The sequence below is a fragment of the Lygodium microphyllum genome, chromosome 15, assembly GCF_053477565.2.
Source record: "Lygodium microphyllum isolate KBCC chromosome 15, Lygodium_microphyllum_v1.1.10, whole genome shotgun sequence".
NCBI classification, from domain to species: domain Eukaryota; kingdom Viridiplantae; phylum Streptophyta; class Polypodiopsida; order Schizaeales; family Lygodiaceae; genus Lygodium; species Lygodium microphyllum.
In genome coordinates, this window is record NC_141149.1 from 22,419,795 (window position 1) to 22,436,413 (window position 16,619).

General features: G+C 38.9%; 1 protein-coding gene and 1 pseudogene across 1 annotated transcript; both read right to left on the bottom strand.

The window, feature by feature from the left end:
• Positions 1 to 800: 800 nt before the first annotated feature.
• On the bottom strand, positions 801 to 8,357 carry LOC148024339 (uncharacterized). The gene is made up of 5 exons (XM_087693690.1): positions 7,777 to 8,357; positions 7,553 to 7,622; positions 5,196 to 5,246; positions 1,077 to 1,169; positions 801 to 892 (listed from the first exon to the last, which is right to left on the bottom strand). Exons 1-4 carry the CDS (start codon positions 7,794 to 7,796, stop codon positions 1,125 to 1,127), a joined length of 186 nt encoding a protein of 61 aa, XP_087549816.1. The 5' UTR covers positions 7,797 to 8,357; the 3' UTR covers positions 801 to 892; positions 1,077 to 1,124.
• Positions 2,166 to 4,185, bottom strand: LOC148024340 (pyrophosphate-energized vacuolar membrane proton pump 1 pseudogene; annotated as a pseudogene).
• Positions 8,358 to 16,619: the final 8,262 nt, after the last annotated feature.

Genomic DNA, 16,619 nt, shown 5'->3' on the forward strand with positions numbered 1-16,619 from the left:
GGTACTCTCACTAGGAAATCTCTCATTTTTCCTATTTTTTACATTCTCTACTTATATGTACTTTCAACTAGGGAATTCCGTGGAAATTCTATTTTTTCCTTATCACTTTATCTACTTTGCCCTTCCTCTTAGACATGCTAATATCAAACAAGAAATTGCATAATAATTTTTTATCTAGAAAATTATATAGAGAATGTCATCATTTCTAAGTAAGAATCAATAACATACATCTAATGATCAAAATAGATTAAACAAATTAAGACATCAACATCTACTTCTAGCAACCAAAAGTAAAATGAAAATAATTTTAAAGGAGCATAGAACTAAAAACTAATTAAGCAACATGTGTGTCTTGATTGTTTTATCCCTTAAATCTCCAATATGTTGCAAATTAATAAATGTTTGTCTACCCTCTTCTCTAAATTTCAACATGGGTGGCCGATAGATATCATCATATGATGGTATGCGTATCACTCCTATTGATACTCAAGTGATCAAATATCATTAGTTACTATAACCATTTCAAAAAATGACTCATTATCAACATAAGAAAGCTGGTAATACCTGATTCTTGGCTTGAAGAAGTGTTAAGGCAAGCAATCTCAATGTCTTCCTTTCTTGCATTGTCTCTTGTGTCATCTTTAGTAACTTGTTTACCTATATATACATAGAGTTAACCAAAGCTCACGATAATACAAGGTTATGAAAAATTTCAATAACACAAAAGAAAGTAATTAGATATTTTGTATCAATTTGGGTCACCAAATTTGTACAAGTTTTTGATCCTTAAAGTTGGTACATGCATCTTGACTTGAAGAAACATTATTGCGAGTAACCTGCTGATCTCCCTTTCTTACATTACCTCTTTTCCCACCTTTTGTTGTTCTTTAATCTATATTTATATATATACACACAATTACTCAAAGTTTAAAAATATGAATAACTATGAACATTTTAAATTAGACAAAGAGACTAATTAAAGCTAGTTAATTTCAAAATGAATCACCTAATAAAGCAAGATGTAAAATATGTACAAATTTTAATTTTCAAAGTTTAGTAGAAATAAAGACATATACCTATATCGTGATTTGAAGAGACATTAGGGCCAATGACCTCCTTAGCTTTCATTGTTCCATTATCTCTTGTACCATCATTTGTGATTTTGTTACCTTTATGTACACATAATAAACCAAAGTTTAGAAACATAAGAGACATTTGTAAAACATCAAAACACGCATTTGTAAAACATCAAAACATCAAAACACGCATACCTTTTTTGCCCTGTTCTTTACACCAACTGATAGTAAATTGAGCAGGTGAAAACAAGGAATTCATTGTTTATACTTTTATGGGCTCACCAACTTCTCCTTCTGGTTTGAAGCATCTTACAAACTTCCTGTGAACAGTGCGTGAGGGAGACGAGGAACGGAGGAAGAAAGAAGAGAAGAGAGAAGAGAAGAGAGACACGAGACACCGGAAGTGAAACCCCAGAAGTGCATCAAGTGAGCACACATTAGCTACAACATCAGCTCCTTAGCTAGAATAGATAAAACATCAAGTAGAATAAACATAAGCTTGAACAGATGAATCAACTAAAAATAGACAAACAACAACTGAAAACAATGAAACATCAACTAGAACAACTCAACAGCTAGAATAATAATGAAACATCAGCTGGAACATTTCAACAGCTGAAATAAGAATGAAATGAAATATCATCCCATCAGCTCGAAACATTTCTTATAAACAAAGCATGGAATAATTTCAACGCATTAGCTGTAATATAGATGAAATGGTATGAAACGTAGCATGAAGAGCCAAAAATCAGCTGGAAGAAAGAAACATTTAGAATAATCAAATGATGAACAAAATACCGACAATCATCAGCAAGAGCTCATCAGTTTTCTTACTGCTGCTCAGAGCCCAAGCAAACATCTCAGCAATCTGCTTTTGGGACTCTAGGAACATCTTTGTACGCCTAGCCTCCAAATCATCACGAAATCGCTCAGACTCTCTCTGCATCTGCAGTTTCATCTCTTCTAATCTGAGAAAGCGCTCCCCCAAAGTGCTGTCAACTGGGGGCTGTTGATGCCGCAAGCTGGACTTTGAAGAAGTCCTATGGTTGAGGAATCTGTCCATCTTGAAAGCGTTTGTGGCCTCATAGTCTATACTGCAGCTGCGCTTCTTGTGAAGAGATGTGTAAGAAGTATCATGGTCATCCAGAGACCGGTTGTGATACCAGCATTATCACTTATGGGACCATATGCATCTATGGCTAGACAGGTGGCAATGGTACAAAGCATTCCAAGAGCTACAACTGTGATCCCGTACATGGCTGCTAGGGTATGGCTGACATAGATAGCAACATCAATAGCAAATATTGGAATAATTACAGGCTTGTAGCCAAGTGCCAAACCAAAGATGACATTGGTAGCAGCTCCTGTCCTGCAAGAATCAGCAACATCCTCGACTGGTCTGTATGTATTGCTGGTGAAATACTCTGTAACGTAGCCAATTACCAACCCTGCCCAAAGCCCTACTCCAACGCAAAAAAATAGTTTCCAATTTTGAACCATCTTTGCACCACCGTTAGGATCATATATGTAAAACGTGGATGGTAGTGCTAGCCAACAAACAAAAGCTGCACCGAATGTCATTAAGATGGTGGATATCAGCAACTGTCTCTTCAGTGTAGACTCAATATCCCTTAGATTTGAGATCTCGAACACATCAGTTGCGAACAAGGTTGTGATGATGCACACCACAATGCCCATAGAGCTAATGAGTAGAGGGAAGCACATAGCAGTGAAGCCATGATTTGTGCCAACTGATGACATGGAAGCCACAACAAGAGCTGTACAAGAAGCTTCAGCAAAGGAGCCAAGCAAATCTGAACCCATTCCAGTAATATCTCCCACATTATCACCCACATTGTCAGCAATGATCATTGGATTTCACGGATCGTCCTCTGGGATATTCCTTTCTACTTTTCCAACAAGATCTGCTCCAACATCCACAGTTTTGGTATAGATTCCACCTCCAACCCTTTCAAATAGAGCCAGGATGAGCATCCAAGCCCATAGCCAATAATGGCCTCAAAAAGGCCCTCCCAATCATCCTTGTAATAAAGTTGTAACAGTTTTATAGTGATGTATAAAACTATGAGGCCATTAGCAGCAAGTAAGAAACCCAGCACTGAACCTGATTGGAAGGCGATTTTGAGTACTTGCCTATCCCTTTTCTGGCTTCCAAAGTTGTGCGAGCATTCGCATATGTTGCGATCATCATGCCCAAAAATCCCAACACTATGGACGTCAAAGCTCCCAATATAAATGCAACTATAGTGAAAATCGCTGTAAAGAGAGCTGGGGCACATTCCTGCTTTGGATCGTATCTGCAAGGCTGGGGCTTAGTACTGAACCCCTTCACAGATCCTAGGAACAAGAAAATGACAGCAGCAAATATGCCCATGAAATAAACCAAATACTTGTACTTTGTCAGCAAAAATGATGTGGCTCCTATGGATATGGCTTGCTGAATTTTAGCGCATTTCCTAATAGCTGTTGCATCTGATTCCTCATCCAATCTATCCTCCTCGTCACAGTCTGATGATCCATTGACGATGTTGTGACTGTGGGTGTCGATGTTGTCTGATGATCCACAACAAGACAAATAATGAAATGATATTTAAATTATTTGCTCATGGAACCATATTGTATCATACTTACTAATGGGGATAAAAAGATGCATCAAAAGCATGATAAGATTCCTCCTTTCCCTATCATATCTTCTTTTAATGTTTTGTATAACAACCCTCAACCCATAACCCAGAAGGTTTTTTACTAAAAGAACAAGAAACCTCCATTCCACTTACCTTGGAGCCTTCAGATTTGTTGAGTTATCAACTTGAACATGTCTAGCAACAGAAGATACCAAATTGAAGTTATCCTGCAAATTATGCAGATCATCATCACCAATCATGCCTCTTGATCCACCCATGTTGTTGAGCTGGAGCACATGCTCTTGACCAGTGCTGCCTAGGCTTGATCCACTAAGTAGCATGGATGTCCATGGCCAATTTAAGGATATGCTAATCATACCACATGACCTTGAAATATCAGCTTGATTCACTTGATTCATGATATGGCCAGGTTGATCAGATGGATCAGAATCCTTTGCAGTCATGTTGGCTTTAATCTCGAGGAGATTGCTGATGTTCAGGATATCTTGACCAAATTTGCCATGATTATCGCATGAAGTGACCAAATTCTTCATGATCTCTCTATTCCTGCAGCCTACAAATCAAATGTCAAGATGGAATATAGTCAATCACAAGAAGTTTTTTTGACATAATTTTCCCATGTGGAAAAGGGATCTGTTTTCCCTTGGTTTCCCCTAATAGTGTTCAATAACATGAGCTTCTCCTTGGGAGCCACTGCATATCTAGCTAGTTGCCACTAGTTGCCATCGAGGGTAAGGGGCTCCTGGCCCCCACCCTCGGCTGGTAGCCAAAGACACTCCTCTCTCAGCCAACCATCACAACTTGCTCCACGGGTTGCTGCTGCCTATTCATTGCCCTCCACCTACTACTGATGACAGTCTACACGTGGTTCTATCTACTAGTTTTTCTCCTAATTCATCATCCTCACCTCAGCTATTACTATTTGAGATCTTTCAAGTCAGCTACAACCAACATGACTTGTCGAGCTGCTGCATTTCCACTCCAAGCCTGCTGACCACTTATTATGGACTGCCATGTAGCATCTCAATTGCTGCATTTCGCCGTGCTTCATCTGCAAATTACATCACTTCATGATCCGTGTTTTGGTGTTTCAGTACTTCATCATCAATCTCCTTCAAGCTTCTTCAAGATTTTCATTATTTCTATATCTAACTCCATGAGTCATCTAAAATACAAAAAACAATATGTCTTTGCTGTGGTCTTGGCAGAGTTACACTTCCTCTCATGATTTAAAGAGCATCTGATATTATTGAGATGCTATTTGTAAAGCCTTTAAGCAACAAGTGGCCAATAAGTCTAATTTAAAGTCTTTAAAAGGAATCCATTTCTTGCTAATGTGCAACAAGTGCAGCATTGTACCTTGAACTACAATGGTAAAAAAAACTAGTCAACGATATCTTCTTTCTAGCTTGAGCAAAATCAAGTTTCATTTGCCAACTGTAGAATTCCTTACCTGAGGCGCTCCATCACACCATTCAATAATCCCACGAGCAATCACATTTCCCTACATGCAGAAAAATCATCCTATTAGCAACATCCTAATAGTGATAAGACATGTACAATTTATTGATCTGACCTATGCTTAAAAGCCACAGACCCAGATGGAAATAACATGAAGTATAGCAAGGGAAGCATTGTATGATTCTGCTAACCTACATGGGAGAGGCAAACTATATTGTACCCATCCTGAAGCTCTGGCCCATTTGATTTAACACACCTCTAACAGCTCTATTGATAGGCAATAACAACTTGAGGATTCAGAAATGTTTGGGCTGATCCATTCAACATAAACGTCCCTAATCTCATCAGTTGGTTAGCTAATCATCAAAAGCAGAGCTATCATCAAAAGCAGAGCTACAACCAAATGGACTATTTTGTCTCTCACACAGGGAAACAACTACATGTATGCGTGCTTCACTTTGCAGCTTTGAGGTGTGTCTCATTGTTTGCGAGTAGGAGGCAACAAAAGCAGTCAGATTTATGATATCTTCAGCAAACTTTATTTGTCCAACAGATCTCATAGATTCAGTAACAACAAGATGATTATCACCAACATCCTCTGTAAAATCAACACATCAGTAACAGCATGATGATCAGCACCAACATCCTCTACAAAATCAGCACACTGGGCTACAATAATGCAGCAGCTGAGGCCAAAGCTAAGCCTAGCACACTGGGCTGCAATAATGCAGCAGCTGAGGCCAAAGCTAAGCCTAGCTTTGCATCTCTTTCATTTGATGCTGAAGCTGCTATTCTAGCTGTAACAATAGTAACAGACAAGGCTGCTTGTAATCGAGCATTTTGTGTTATGAATTTCTATTTTCTTCGGCCTTTGAACTAGTTTTTGAATGATGCAGTTTTGACCAGATTTCTCAGGCACTCCAAATGCTTCTCCAACCATGATTTTAGATGGAAGCAACTACCCGCTTTCATGAAAACAAATGGTTGTTCTCGTCTCATCCACAGCCAAGTCTTTAGCTCCTCAAGCCTTCTTCGAGTAGAATGACAACTTCCAGGACTGTACCCAGTATAAGCAAAATATGAGTGATTTCTTTTAGGAATCAAAGGAGACAAATCAGATGGAGCATGGGATTTATCCAATGCAAAGCTCGGTGAAAGTTGAGAGCTGTGTGACACTGGAAATTGGTCGATTTGTTTGAGCTCATGGAGTGGAGCACAATCAATTTTCTGTGAGTTGATCAACTGGGATGAGGATGTGCAGCCCTCAACAGTTGATGTGCTCTATGAACGTGCCAAGAAATCATGCATTCCATTCTGTGATGCAAATCCATGCATGTTGAAGGGTGATCTTTCATACTCCCAAAAGGAAGAGGGATCATCAAGATCGCATAGGCCATCTGGAGCATATGATACATTAAAATTCATGGTACTATCTTTTTTGCGAGAGATTTCACAGCAGGGTACTGAGATCTGTAGTCGCCCTGCTCAGATGTGCACTGCATAGAGAGCTGCCGCTAGAGGCAGAGAGGCGAGGGTAGGGGCAGGGGCAGAGGAAGAAAAAGACGGCCATGGCGATGCAAATCATCATCTTCATCAAGCCGATCACGTCCCTGCTCCCTTCATACTGCCCCCTCCCTATCGCCCCTACAGTGATGCCTCAATCGTCCTGCACGAGGTCCCTACCATCGGCCTCTCGCCCTTGCTGTGCCAACAAACAGAAGGCAATAACTCCCAGTCGGGCCCCTGCTTCTACCTCAAAATGGATTCCCTAGGTGCCTTATCACCTTCTCTTACAGCTTCGGAAGGGGGAACTCCTGCGGGAATCACCACCATCGGTGCCATTATCATTGTTTCCAGTGCCGCCATCTCCCCCAGACGCAGCAGAGAAGCGTCGCAGCAGGGCTTACCACAAGGTAGGCCTGGTGCAGGGTCGCTGAGAAGTCGTGGGGCGGTGGAAGGCGCCATGCCAGCAGGGTGTACAAAAAGGCGGGCAGAATTGCTAGCTAGGAGTGTCTAAGGAACGTCTCTGCTTGGACGTTGATGCCGTCTTGTCGGGATGGAGTGCACATGTCAATCTCCTCTCTGAAGAAATACATCTCGGTGCTGCTAAATGTGCCGACGCTAGAGCTACTGCTGCTACCCAAGTCCTAAATGTAGATTAAAGAGTTCTCTGCCATAAGTAGGTTCCAACCTACTTGTGAAGATCAATGTCTCCTTGGCACACTCCATCACTGTGAGTATGCATTAATTTTGCCTGCATCTTTCATTCATCCTGAATAACAAGCCATTCCTCTAAGCAAAAAAAAATCAATCGTCTTCAAGTAGACTACAGATGGAGGATTGGAATACCTTAGAAAAAAAGCTTACTTGTGCCGTAAGAGGAGTGAACCAGTAGTCTCTAGTGCCATCTCTAATTTCCCTGTAGTCAACAAGCATGGGTCAAAGCCATTAAAAGCAGAACTGTGAATGCAAAAAGAAACCATTCAAGTTACCATTAAATTAACTAGATAATTGAAATAACACAGAGAATAGATCAAAATCATATGCAAAATCATATTCAATCGAGAACTTACTTGTCGCTATAGGAATTCATAATATTCTAGCAGGTACCCTTGCTGGACTCTGTCTGATTAGATAGGGAAGTTACGCCACCACTGGTGGATATTGAGCTGTTTATGCTTTGATTAGGACTAATCGGAGTAGCTTGTTGAAACTGATGATTAAAATAAATCTTGGCAACTGGCCTTCAATAGCTGCAAGTAGATGGGTGGAGGTCTTGGAATTGGAAGATGTTGGTGAAGCTGAGTAGAGAGTGCTCAAGGTCGAACTACAGCAGCCAATCTTGTTGTTGGAAGCATGGACGGCTGCTTGGGGCCAGCATCCACGAAGCCCAGGCAGGCGGTGCTGGTACCTATAGACACGAAAGAGTTGCGAGGGGTGATGGTCTAGGAAACACCAGCGTCCAATTGGAGGACGATGAGCAGGTGGGATGGATAGGGGTAGGGGCGACCTCCCTGGTCGTAGACAGGCCGGGTTTCGAAGCACATGTCGAAGGGGGGTACTGCCGATTGGGTGGGCGACAAGCCGCCGTAGCCGATGGCCGAGTGCAGGGCACGGTAGATGGACCGCCGGAGCTTTGTGTATGGCTCCCGGGTGCTGATCCGGAGCCTGAGGGGCTTCCCGGTGTAGGCCTAATCGAAGCGATATGATATTTGTGATTAATGACCTACACCTGTTGAGATGATGATGAATTTTGCAACGGGCTTGGTTCTGTGCTAGTAGGAGTAGTATTGTTGGGTGCAAGCTGATCAACAATAGCCCTCTCCATCTTAGGCCCTCTTGATGATGATAATGCCAACACAGGAGGGATATGTAAAATACATAATCTCAACACTGAGAGCTTCTAGGGTAAAATAATTATCAATGTGCTCTGTAACTTAAGGAAAAAGAATGAGGGACATACGTGGGAATCCTTTAGCGCTACTAAGGCTGCCGGCGCAAGCAGCAAGCGCACCAGAAAGAGTACGGAGTTAGCAGTGATGGAGCCTCACTCGCAAGAAGCCAGCCCCTTTCAATTCACCATAGCTTCATAGCTCGCAAAATCAAGAAGTTTACAGTAAATTGCATACAATCAATCGTTAATCCATGAAAATTAGCATGACTTTGAAACAAGCCAAGAATAAGACTTTGAAGTCTTTAAGATCTTAGAAACTTAGCAACTAACAACCTCGCTTTGATACCATGTTGAATAGTGCGCGAGGGAGACGAGGAACGGAGGAAGAGAGAAGAGAAGAGAGACATGAGACACTGGAAGTGGAACCCCAGAAGTGCATCAAGTGAGCACACATAGTTGGAATATATAGAGGGGACCAGGGATGCTATATATAGACAAACTATATATAGCTAATACTTCCCACTAGCAAGATTGAGCATGTTCAGCTTCTTATCCTGAAACCATACAAGACAAATAACTTAACATATTAGCCAATCATGTTTCAATATAAAACTTGTGGTAACCTTCCATGAAAAGAACTTCCAACCTGTCCAACAGTTACTGCTATCTTGTTGTATGGATCAATATCCATATCATAAACTATGACACGAGAAGCCATTTCTTGATGATAATGTGTACTCTTGATGCCCATTGTTGTTGCCTCTATGTTGCAAAACACCACTGATCTACAGGTAAGTGGTTTTACAATTGAGCCAAAACAAAATAGACTTGAGAATCTAAAAATTCAAAGTAAAAACCATGACTTTAGGAGGAAGCCATACTTGTTCGCACTAGCACTCAGCAAATTGAAACCACCACAAGCAAATTTTACTGCACTGATTGAAGCTGAATGATCATCTCATGTCTCGATGACATCAAATTTCCTAAATTCAAAAATCAAGCATGCTCAAAGAAGTACTCTATAAGACAAACTCTTCAATAGCATAAGACAAAAAATATATCTACCTCCAAAACATGAACTTTGAAAGTGAATTAAATGACCACCATGTTGACAAAGGAATGATAGACTATGAATGTACAAGTCACAATAGCTGCATAAATCCACAATGTCTAAGACATGCAAAAGCATAACTGAAGTTACAATGATCTTCATTTAATATTAGCCACTGGCACACCTTGAGCGTGAAGATTGTAGCAGAGTTTCTCAAAAGATACAACCAACCTGTGCTGCCTTTGAATAATTTGTTGTCAACAGGCTTATGGATGTATGGTACGTTCCAAACTCTGGATGAGGTTGCACAGCTCAGCAATTTGGAGGCGACAATCTGGAGGCAATCAACATATACAGCAGGAACTGCATCCTTCTTGCTCTGCAGCTTCGCACCATCTGGTTGCACATAAGAAGGTGAATGACCTTGGCACTTGGTTCAAAGAGAGTGAGAAGTGGAAGAGAATAAAATGTTGATCCCCTTGCCGATAAGGCATCATCTCACATTAGCCCCCCAAAAATGAAGTTGAGCCTCATATATATCCTACTGAATTTGGAGGATCATGTATTAATAACTCCATCTAATGTTTAGAAAAGCTACCCAAATTATTAGGTCCATCTAGCCATAGATGATTGGTCATCAGGATTGAGATATTCTCACGTTCCTTGATGGGATTTATTTTACTTATCTAATTAGCAAAGGTACCATACTATTACAACATTAAAAAACAGCTTCCTTTTATTATCATGTTACATAGGGTCCATTAACACAACATGTAGCACATGACAAACACTTTGGAAAACAACATTCTATTGCACAAAAGATAATATATAAAAACACCATTCCATGAAGTAGTATAAAATCCATCTCCCTACAGAGAAAACAATTGTCTAGCCTAGGATATGAGCTTCCAACCCCATAAGATCGGGTTGTATGTGATTACACTACTTCTGTCAACAACACATAGTAGGGAACTTATTAACTTAGAGCCATGATAAGCTTCCCTCAGCATAAAAGGTATCCTATATAATAGGGTCACTTGGCCTTTTGCCTTCTCAAGCACTCATGTAATCAAAAACACCTATCTCCTAAAAGATCATGGGATCCCAACCCACTAGTGAGTATTTTGGTATCTTATAGGATGCTAAGGCATATTGGGATGGAAATGCCAATGGCTTGAACTACAATGATAAAAATGTGGCCAGATTGTTCCATGAAAAACAATAATTTTAGAGAATAATTTCAAAATATTTGTTATACTTAGACAAAATGATAATTTCATAGAGTAATTTTAAAATATTCGTAATAATGTTTTTTGGGGCCATAAATATAGTCGTTGGGATATGATCTTCACAAGTATATATGATTGCTAAAAATTCATGTGTCTATTATTTCTAAGGGTAGAGAAGGGATATGATAGTGCTCATGAATTTTCTTGAGTTGTTCCAAGATTTTTGGGAGCTTTGAATTACCTCTAAGGCTTGACTTATAGGAATAAGGGCTAGAGCAAGTTAGGAGGGATTAGAGGGTAGCATAAATAGACTTGTCATGGATGTTACACTTGATGTTTGTTATGACCACAAGATGATACTAGCCAAATAGGTGCCTATAGGAGAAGTTGCTACACAAGATTGCACACATCATAATTTTTGAATTGCCAAATGCATAGCATGATTGAAATCCTCACGGAGAGTACATTAAGATCCTCTAGGGGTTCAGCCTCTCTTGTAGAGATTCAAACCTATGGTTTTTTACTCAACATGGAAGGTTTAAGATGTATAGGAGAGAATAGCCCAACATGCTTTCCTCCCCTCCTTGCTTTTTATAGTACTCTATTTTAATATTGGCCTTGTTGAGCATGTTCTTAGCACAAAAAGCATGCCTCTTTTAGCTCTCTTATTTTTTCTCAAAATATAAATTCAAAATTTTTCCAATCTTAATTTGTTCTTCTTTTCCTCTTGTGATTTCCTTTTATTATGATGCACTTTCAATGTTCCATTGAGAATTTGCAAGAGTTTCTACATTGTTTGAATTATTTCACCTACCTTTGAGATTGGTGAGAATTTGATATGCTCCCATTGATACTTTTCTATGGAATTTCTCAACTTCAAACCCTAATAAAATGAGAATCTCCAATGAGTATTTCTTTGTTTTGGAGCACTAGTTCTTTGTAAAGGTAATATACTTCCACCCTTATAAGGCTATTTAGGTGTAGCCTTCTTTTTATTCAAGTCACCTCATAGTGAACCTTAAAGTAGCTTCCCATCTATCATGTTGCAAGCTTCCACATAGAGCTAGCTACAATAGTTGGCAATCACTAGAATCCTTGGTACTTATATTTTTGTGTTAAGACATGAAGTTTAAAAGTTTAGTGCTAGTTTGAAAGGTGATAATATTTCATCATACAACTAGCAATGTAGTTTGCTTTATTTTCTATAGCCACATGTTTTAGGCAATGCAATTTAGCTTTTTCTCAATATGGCTATGCGCTTTGCCTTAGTGGTTCTTTTTTTCCATGTGCACTTCCATGACCAATATGGTCATGCACTTGGTAATGTGCTTTCCTTTTTAATATGGCTATCTAATTTTCATGATGGGGTATATATGATTGTGTGGTTTTCTTGCCATGCACTTTGAATGTTTGCTCTTGTTGCTCATTTGGACAGTAGGGAATATGATGTTAGTGTGTGGAGTTTCTATTTAATCCATTGGTGCAATATGCTTTTTTCTCACTAATATAATCATGAGCTTTGCAATAAGATGGATGCCATGGCCATGATATATGCTTGGTCAATGTGGCCATGTACTTTGCTCAACATTGTAAGTGTTATTGTTGCTAAATGCAATGACTCTGTTGTTGGGGCCACACAGTTTGTGTTATACATGTGTACTAAACATCTTTCTTTTAATTTTCTTTTTTGTTATTGTGATTACCTTTCAACAATTGTGGTCTTGCTTTTGTGTCAATGTGAAAAGTTTAGCTGTGAGTAAGTATTATACAAATGTAAATGTCTAATCAATGAATATTTATTTACTAATTATACCTAGAAAAATCATGAGTTCCAAGTTAACTTGATAGAATATCTATAATTCCCTAGTTAGAGGATAGTACTTACTAGTTATGACTAGTAAAAAGTAAAATTTTCTAATTAGGTTGATATTATTACTAGTTATACAATAACTTGCTAGATAATGTTGCTAGATAGGGCTTCAATTTTCTAGATACTATCTAGGAAAAGGATGTTACTAGTTAGAAGAGACTAGTGATGGCAAAATTATCTAGTTATAACTAGAAAATTCTACATTCTTCCTAGTTTGGTTAGTAATCTTCCTAGTTATAATGTGAACTTTCTATATAGTAAGTGGTTTAGAGTTTCTTGTGACCTTTGTCCTTACCTTCTCGAAACCATCATTATCAACTTGAATTGAGAAATAGAGAATTGTGATAAACATCATCTTATTTTATCCTCATTGTACCTTTAATTCCCTATTACATAAAAGTAGGGAATCACATCCTTATAATTCCTTATGTAGGGATTTTCAAAGCAATGTGGGGAATGCTCTATATTCCCTATTATAAGATCTAGGGAACGTAGGGACTTTCAAAGGAATGTAGGGAATGCTCTATATTCCCTGTTATAAGATGTAGGGAATGCAATTTCCTAGTTATAGATGGGGAATACATACTTGTCTACATAGGAAATATTGGAGAATTTCCTATATTTCACCAAATTGCCTATGTGGGGAACGATTGAAAGTTCCTTGTGTATAATGCCAAAGCATATGGGGGACAATAGAAGAAAGCACATAAATCCCATATCTACAGAAAAGTCTCTTTTCTCTTCCTCATCATCTTAGAGCTACCATGCATCCTCTCCCATCTCCTGCTGCAGAGTGTGAATGATCTTTGTCTAGATCCTTGATAGAGTCTCCACTCTGGATACATCCAGAAGGTCAATAGCATGGCTACATCTCACAATCCAAATATACCAAGCTATGATATTGGCAATCAACCCCTATCTATGGCAGTGTCCCTATGTCCACTATGCCTGTGAGTAATCTAGAGTGGGAATCTTGTTCACATGTTGTCCAATGATGAGAAAATAGTAGCTCCTCTGAACATCCTCATAGCCACATGTTGGGCATCTATCTATGACCCATGCTATAGCCTCCCAGGTAGCAACCATGGTCTCTATTGTGCCATGAAATACCATCCTGAGGGCTCTCCTCCAAACCTCATGGCCTCTACAATAATCCCATAGGTAATGTCTATGTGTCTCGATTGGACTACTCATCTCGCATACTACTAGGTCATTGGTGTATCAAAGAAACATGCCAACTACTAGGCTCCTATGACCTACAAGCCATATGAAGAGAGAGATCTTCCTAGGCCTAAAGTGATCATCTAGCCTCCTCCAAAAGTCACCTAAGAACTCCTATGTGATTCTCTCCCTATGTCAATGGAGGGAGGATTTTGGCTATGCTCTAGTCTTGCACGTTTGTATTCTCCTCCCCAACCTGGAAGTGTAGCCAAAAAAGGGCACATTGCAAGGTCTATCAATGAACATATCCCTCCATACTCACTCTCCTAGATCCCACTGAAATCTCTATAGAGGTCTCCTCTGGTAAGCCTAATATATTCTCTATCTTCTTCAACACTATGGAGGGTTGGCATTGGTATAGCTTGTGGGTTCTTTAAAGTTCATAAGAGATAGAATATAGGCTTTAGAGGACACATAATTTAATATTACTTGCAAAATGTGGGTAGAGTGATGGTTGCTAGCTGCCAGTGAGGAGTTAGCTGACTAGGAAAGCTTCATAATATGGTTGGATAAGCCAACCAAACTACCTTCCTAGGCTAAAAGAAAGGCCCCTTCTAAGCCATCATCAATATATCTTTCACCCAGTCAAAGTTCTTCCAATTAGCCTTAAGCTCTTTGCCTATCATCTATTTGGATCAGCATCTAAGCTTCGCAGTGGAAGTGCACGCGGGGATAGAGCTCCCATGTTCAAAGCCAATGTGTAGCACAATCTCAACTTTATATGGAGTTTTTTAGATATGTTGTGTCATCCTCAAGGATTAGCTCTTGAGACAGGTTACGGTATATACCTATTGATACATGCGTGAATGGCTTCTGAGTATCCATGCTACTCATTTGATTGTGACACTGACCACATTGTGTACATCTCCGTGGAGAGACCTCCTTCGGCTCATAAGGTGATATTGGGAAGATAATATGGAGAGATATTAAGAGGATGAGGCCTATGATTTTCCTTTTGATTAGTATGACTTGTCTTCTTGAATGCTTATTTTTCTCATAGATTGTTGCTAGTTAGTGTTGTTCATGCAATACACATGATAGTTGTTTGTTATGTACGTGACTTTTCCTACTTCCATTATACCATTTATTATTACTGTGGGAATGCATATTCTTATCCATGGATGCATTGGCATGCTTGATGTTTGTGCAACAATAATCAATCTTCTTACAACTCTACATAAGGTTCATGGATTGGAAACTTTGTCAATATTCATGTAGTGCATTGCTTTGCTATGCTGAGATAGTTGCAACCATGATAAGTATGAATGTATCCTATGAAGTAGTTTAATAGGCATCTAGAAGCTGATAGAAGATAGACCAAAACTATATAGATGATTAGAGCAAGGACATTTCCTTTTTTTAGTGCACTTGTGAAGAAAGATAGATCCTATCAAGCTATATTCCAAAAACAACTGGATATATATTAAGCTTTGCATCAATACTTGGCAACATAGATTGCTTTTGTCTTTTGTTGTTCTAATACTACTATATTTCTTCATCTTTTGTATATTCATAATCATTTAAATAAAAAAAATTCTTGATTTCTACTTTTGTTCACTCTTATCATGCTCGATGTAAAGATAAGATCAAGATTAGAATGTCTTGGTTTGGAGCATAGTGATTTGTATGGACCAATGTCTAGAGTTTCATTGGGTAGAGATTTATACTTTGTCAATTCTAAAGATGATTCAACTAGGAAGAATTGGGTTTACCCTCTTCGTAAGAAGAGTAATAATTGGATACATTAAAAAGATTCTTGACATATACAGAGTTTTAATTAGGCAAAAAGCTTAAGTGCTTGAGGCTATAATGATGGTGTGAGTACAACTCACATGCCTCAACAAACTTTGTGTAAGCCATAGTATAAAGAGAAAGTTGAAAAATCCTTAAAATCTTACTCAAAATGGTGTGGATGAGAATATGAGCCTAACCATTTAGAAAATATTCTATACTATATTGATATGTAATGCTAAACTTATTGATGGATTTTGGGTTGAAGTTGTAGCACATTTGATCAACACATCTCCTACCAAGCCATGGGATACGAATATATTAGAGGAGTTATGGTCTACCAAGAGACCTAGTTATAATCACTTGCATGCTTTTGGTTGTGAGGCATTTACGCATATACCTAGGGATAACTAGACTAAGCTTGATCCTAAGTCTAACAAATGTATCTTTCTTGGCTATATTTGTGGAATAGGCTATCACTTATGGGATCTTGAATTTAGAAGGATAGTACGTAGCAATTATGTCATCTTTAATGAGGATAAGATACATAAGAAGTCTAATATTTATCAAAATTATTGAGATCCATGGAGTGGTATTTCAAGAGGATGGGCAACCAACACATAAGCAGACTACACATGTTCCACATGATGCAAGGTTTGGATAGCTTGCTAATGTTGAGATGGGAGTGTCACAAGATGGTGGATGGTCTCATGTCTTATAGGATAGAGAGGTGGGATAGCTAGAGGATCATGTTGAGGCAATTTTGTACATATCTATAAGGGTTTCTAGACTACCACATAGATATACTTTGTCTTTATATCATGCCATGGTCATTGTGGTGATTTGTTGTATTATGATTATGATAGTCACAAGTAGAGTAGAGGGAGCCTATGCAATGAAGAATATTCTTTGTAAGAGAA

Bases quoted from the DNA above. Each gene is read 5' to 3' on its own strand.
- LOC148024339 (XM_087693690.1), bottom strand. From the start codon at position 7,796: ATGAATTCCTATAGCGACAA. The intron at 7,623-7,776 runs GTAAGTTCTCGA...TGTTGACTACAG, and splicing joins ATGAATTCCTATAGCGACAA to GGAAATTAGAGATGGCACTA. The intron at 5,247-7,552 runs GTATTCCAATCC...TTCTGCATGTAG, and splicing joins AAGTAAGCTTTTTTTCTAAG to GGAAATGTGATTGCTCGTGG.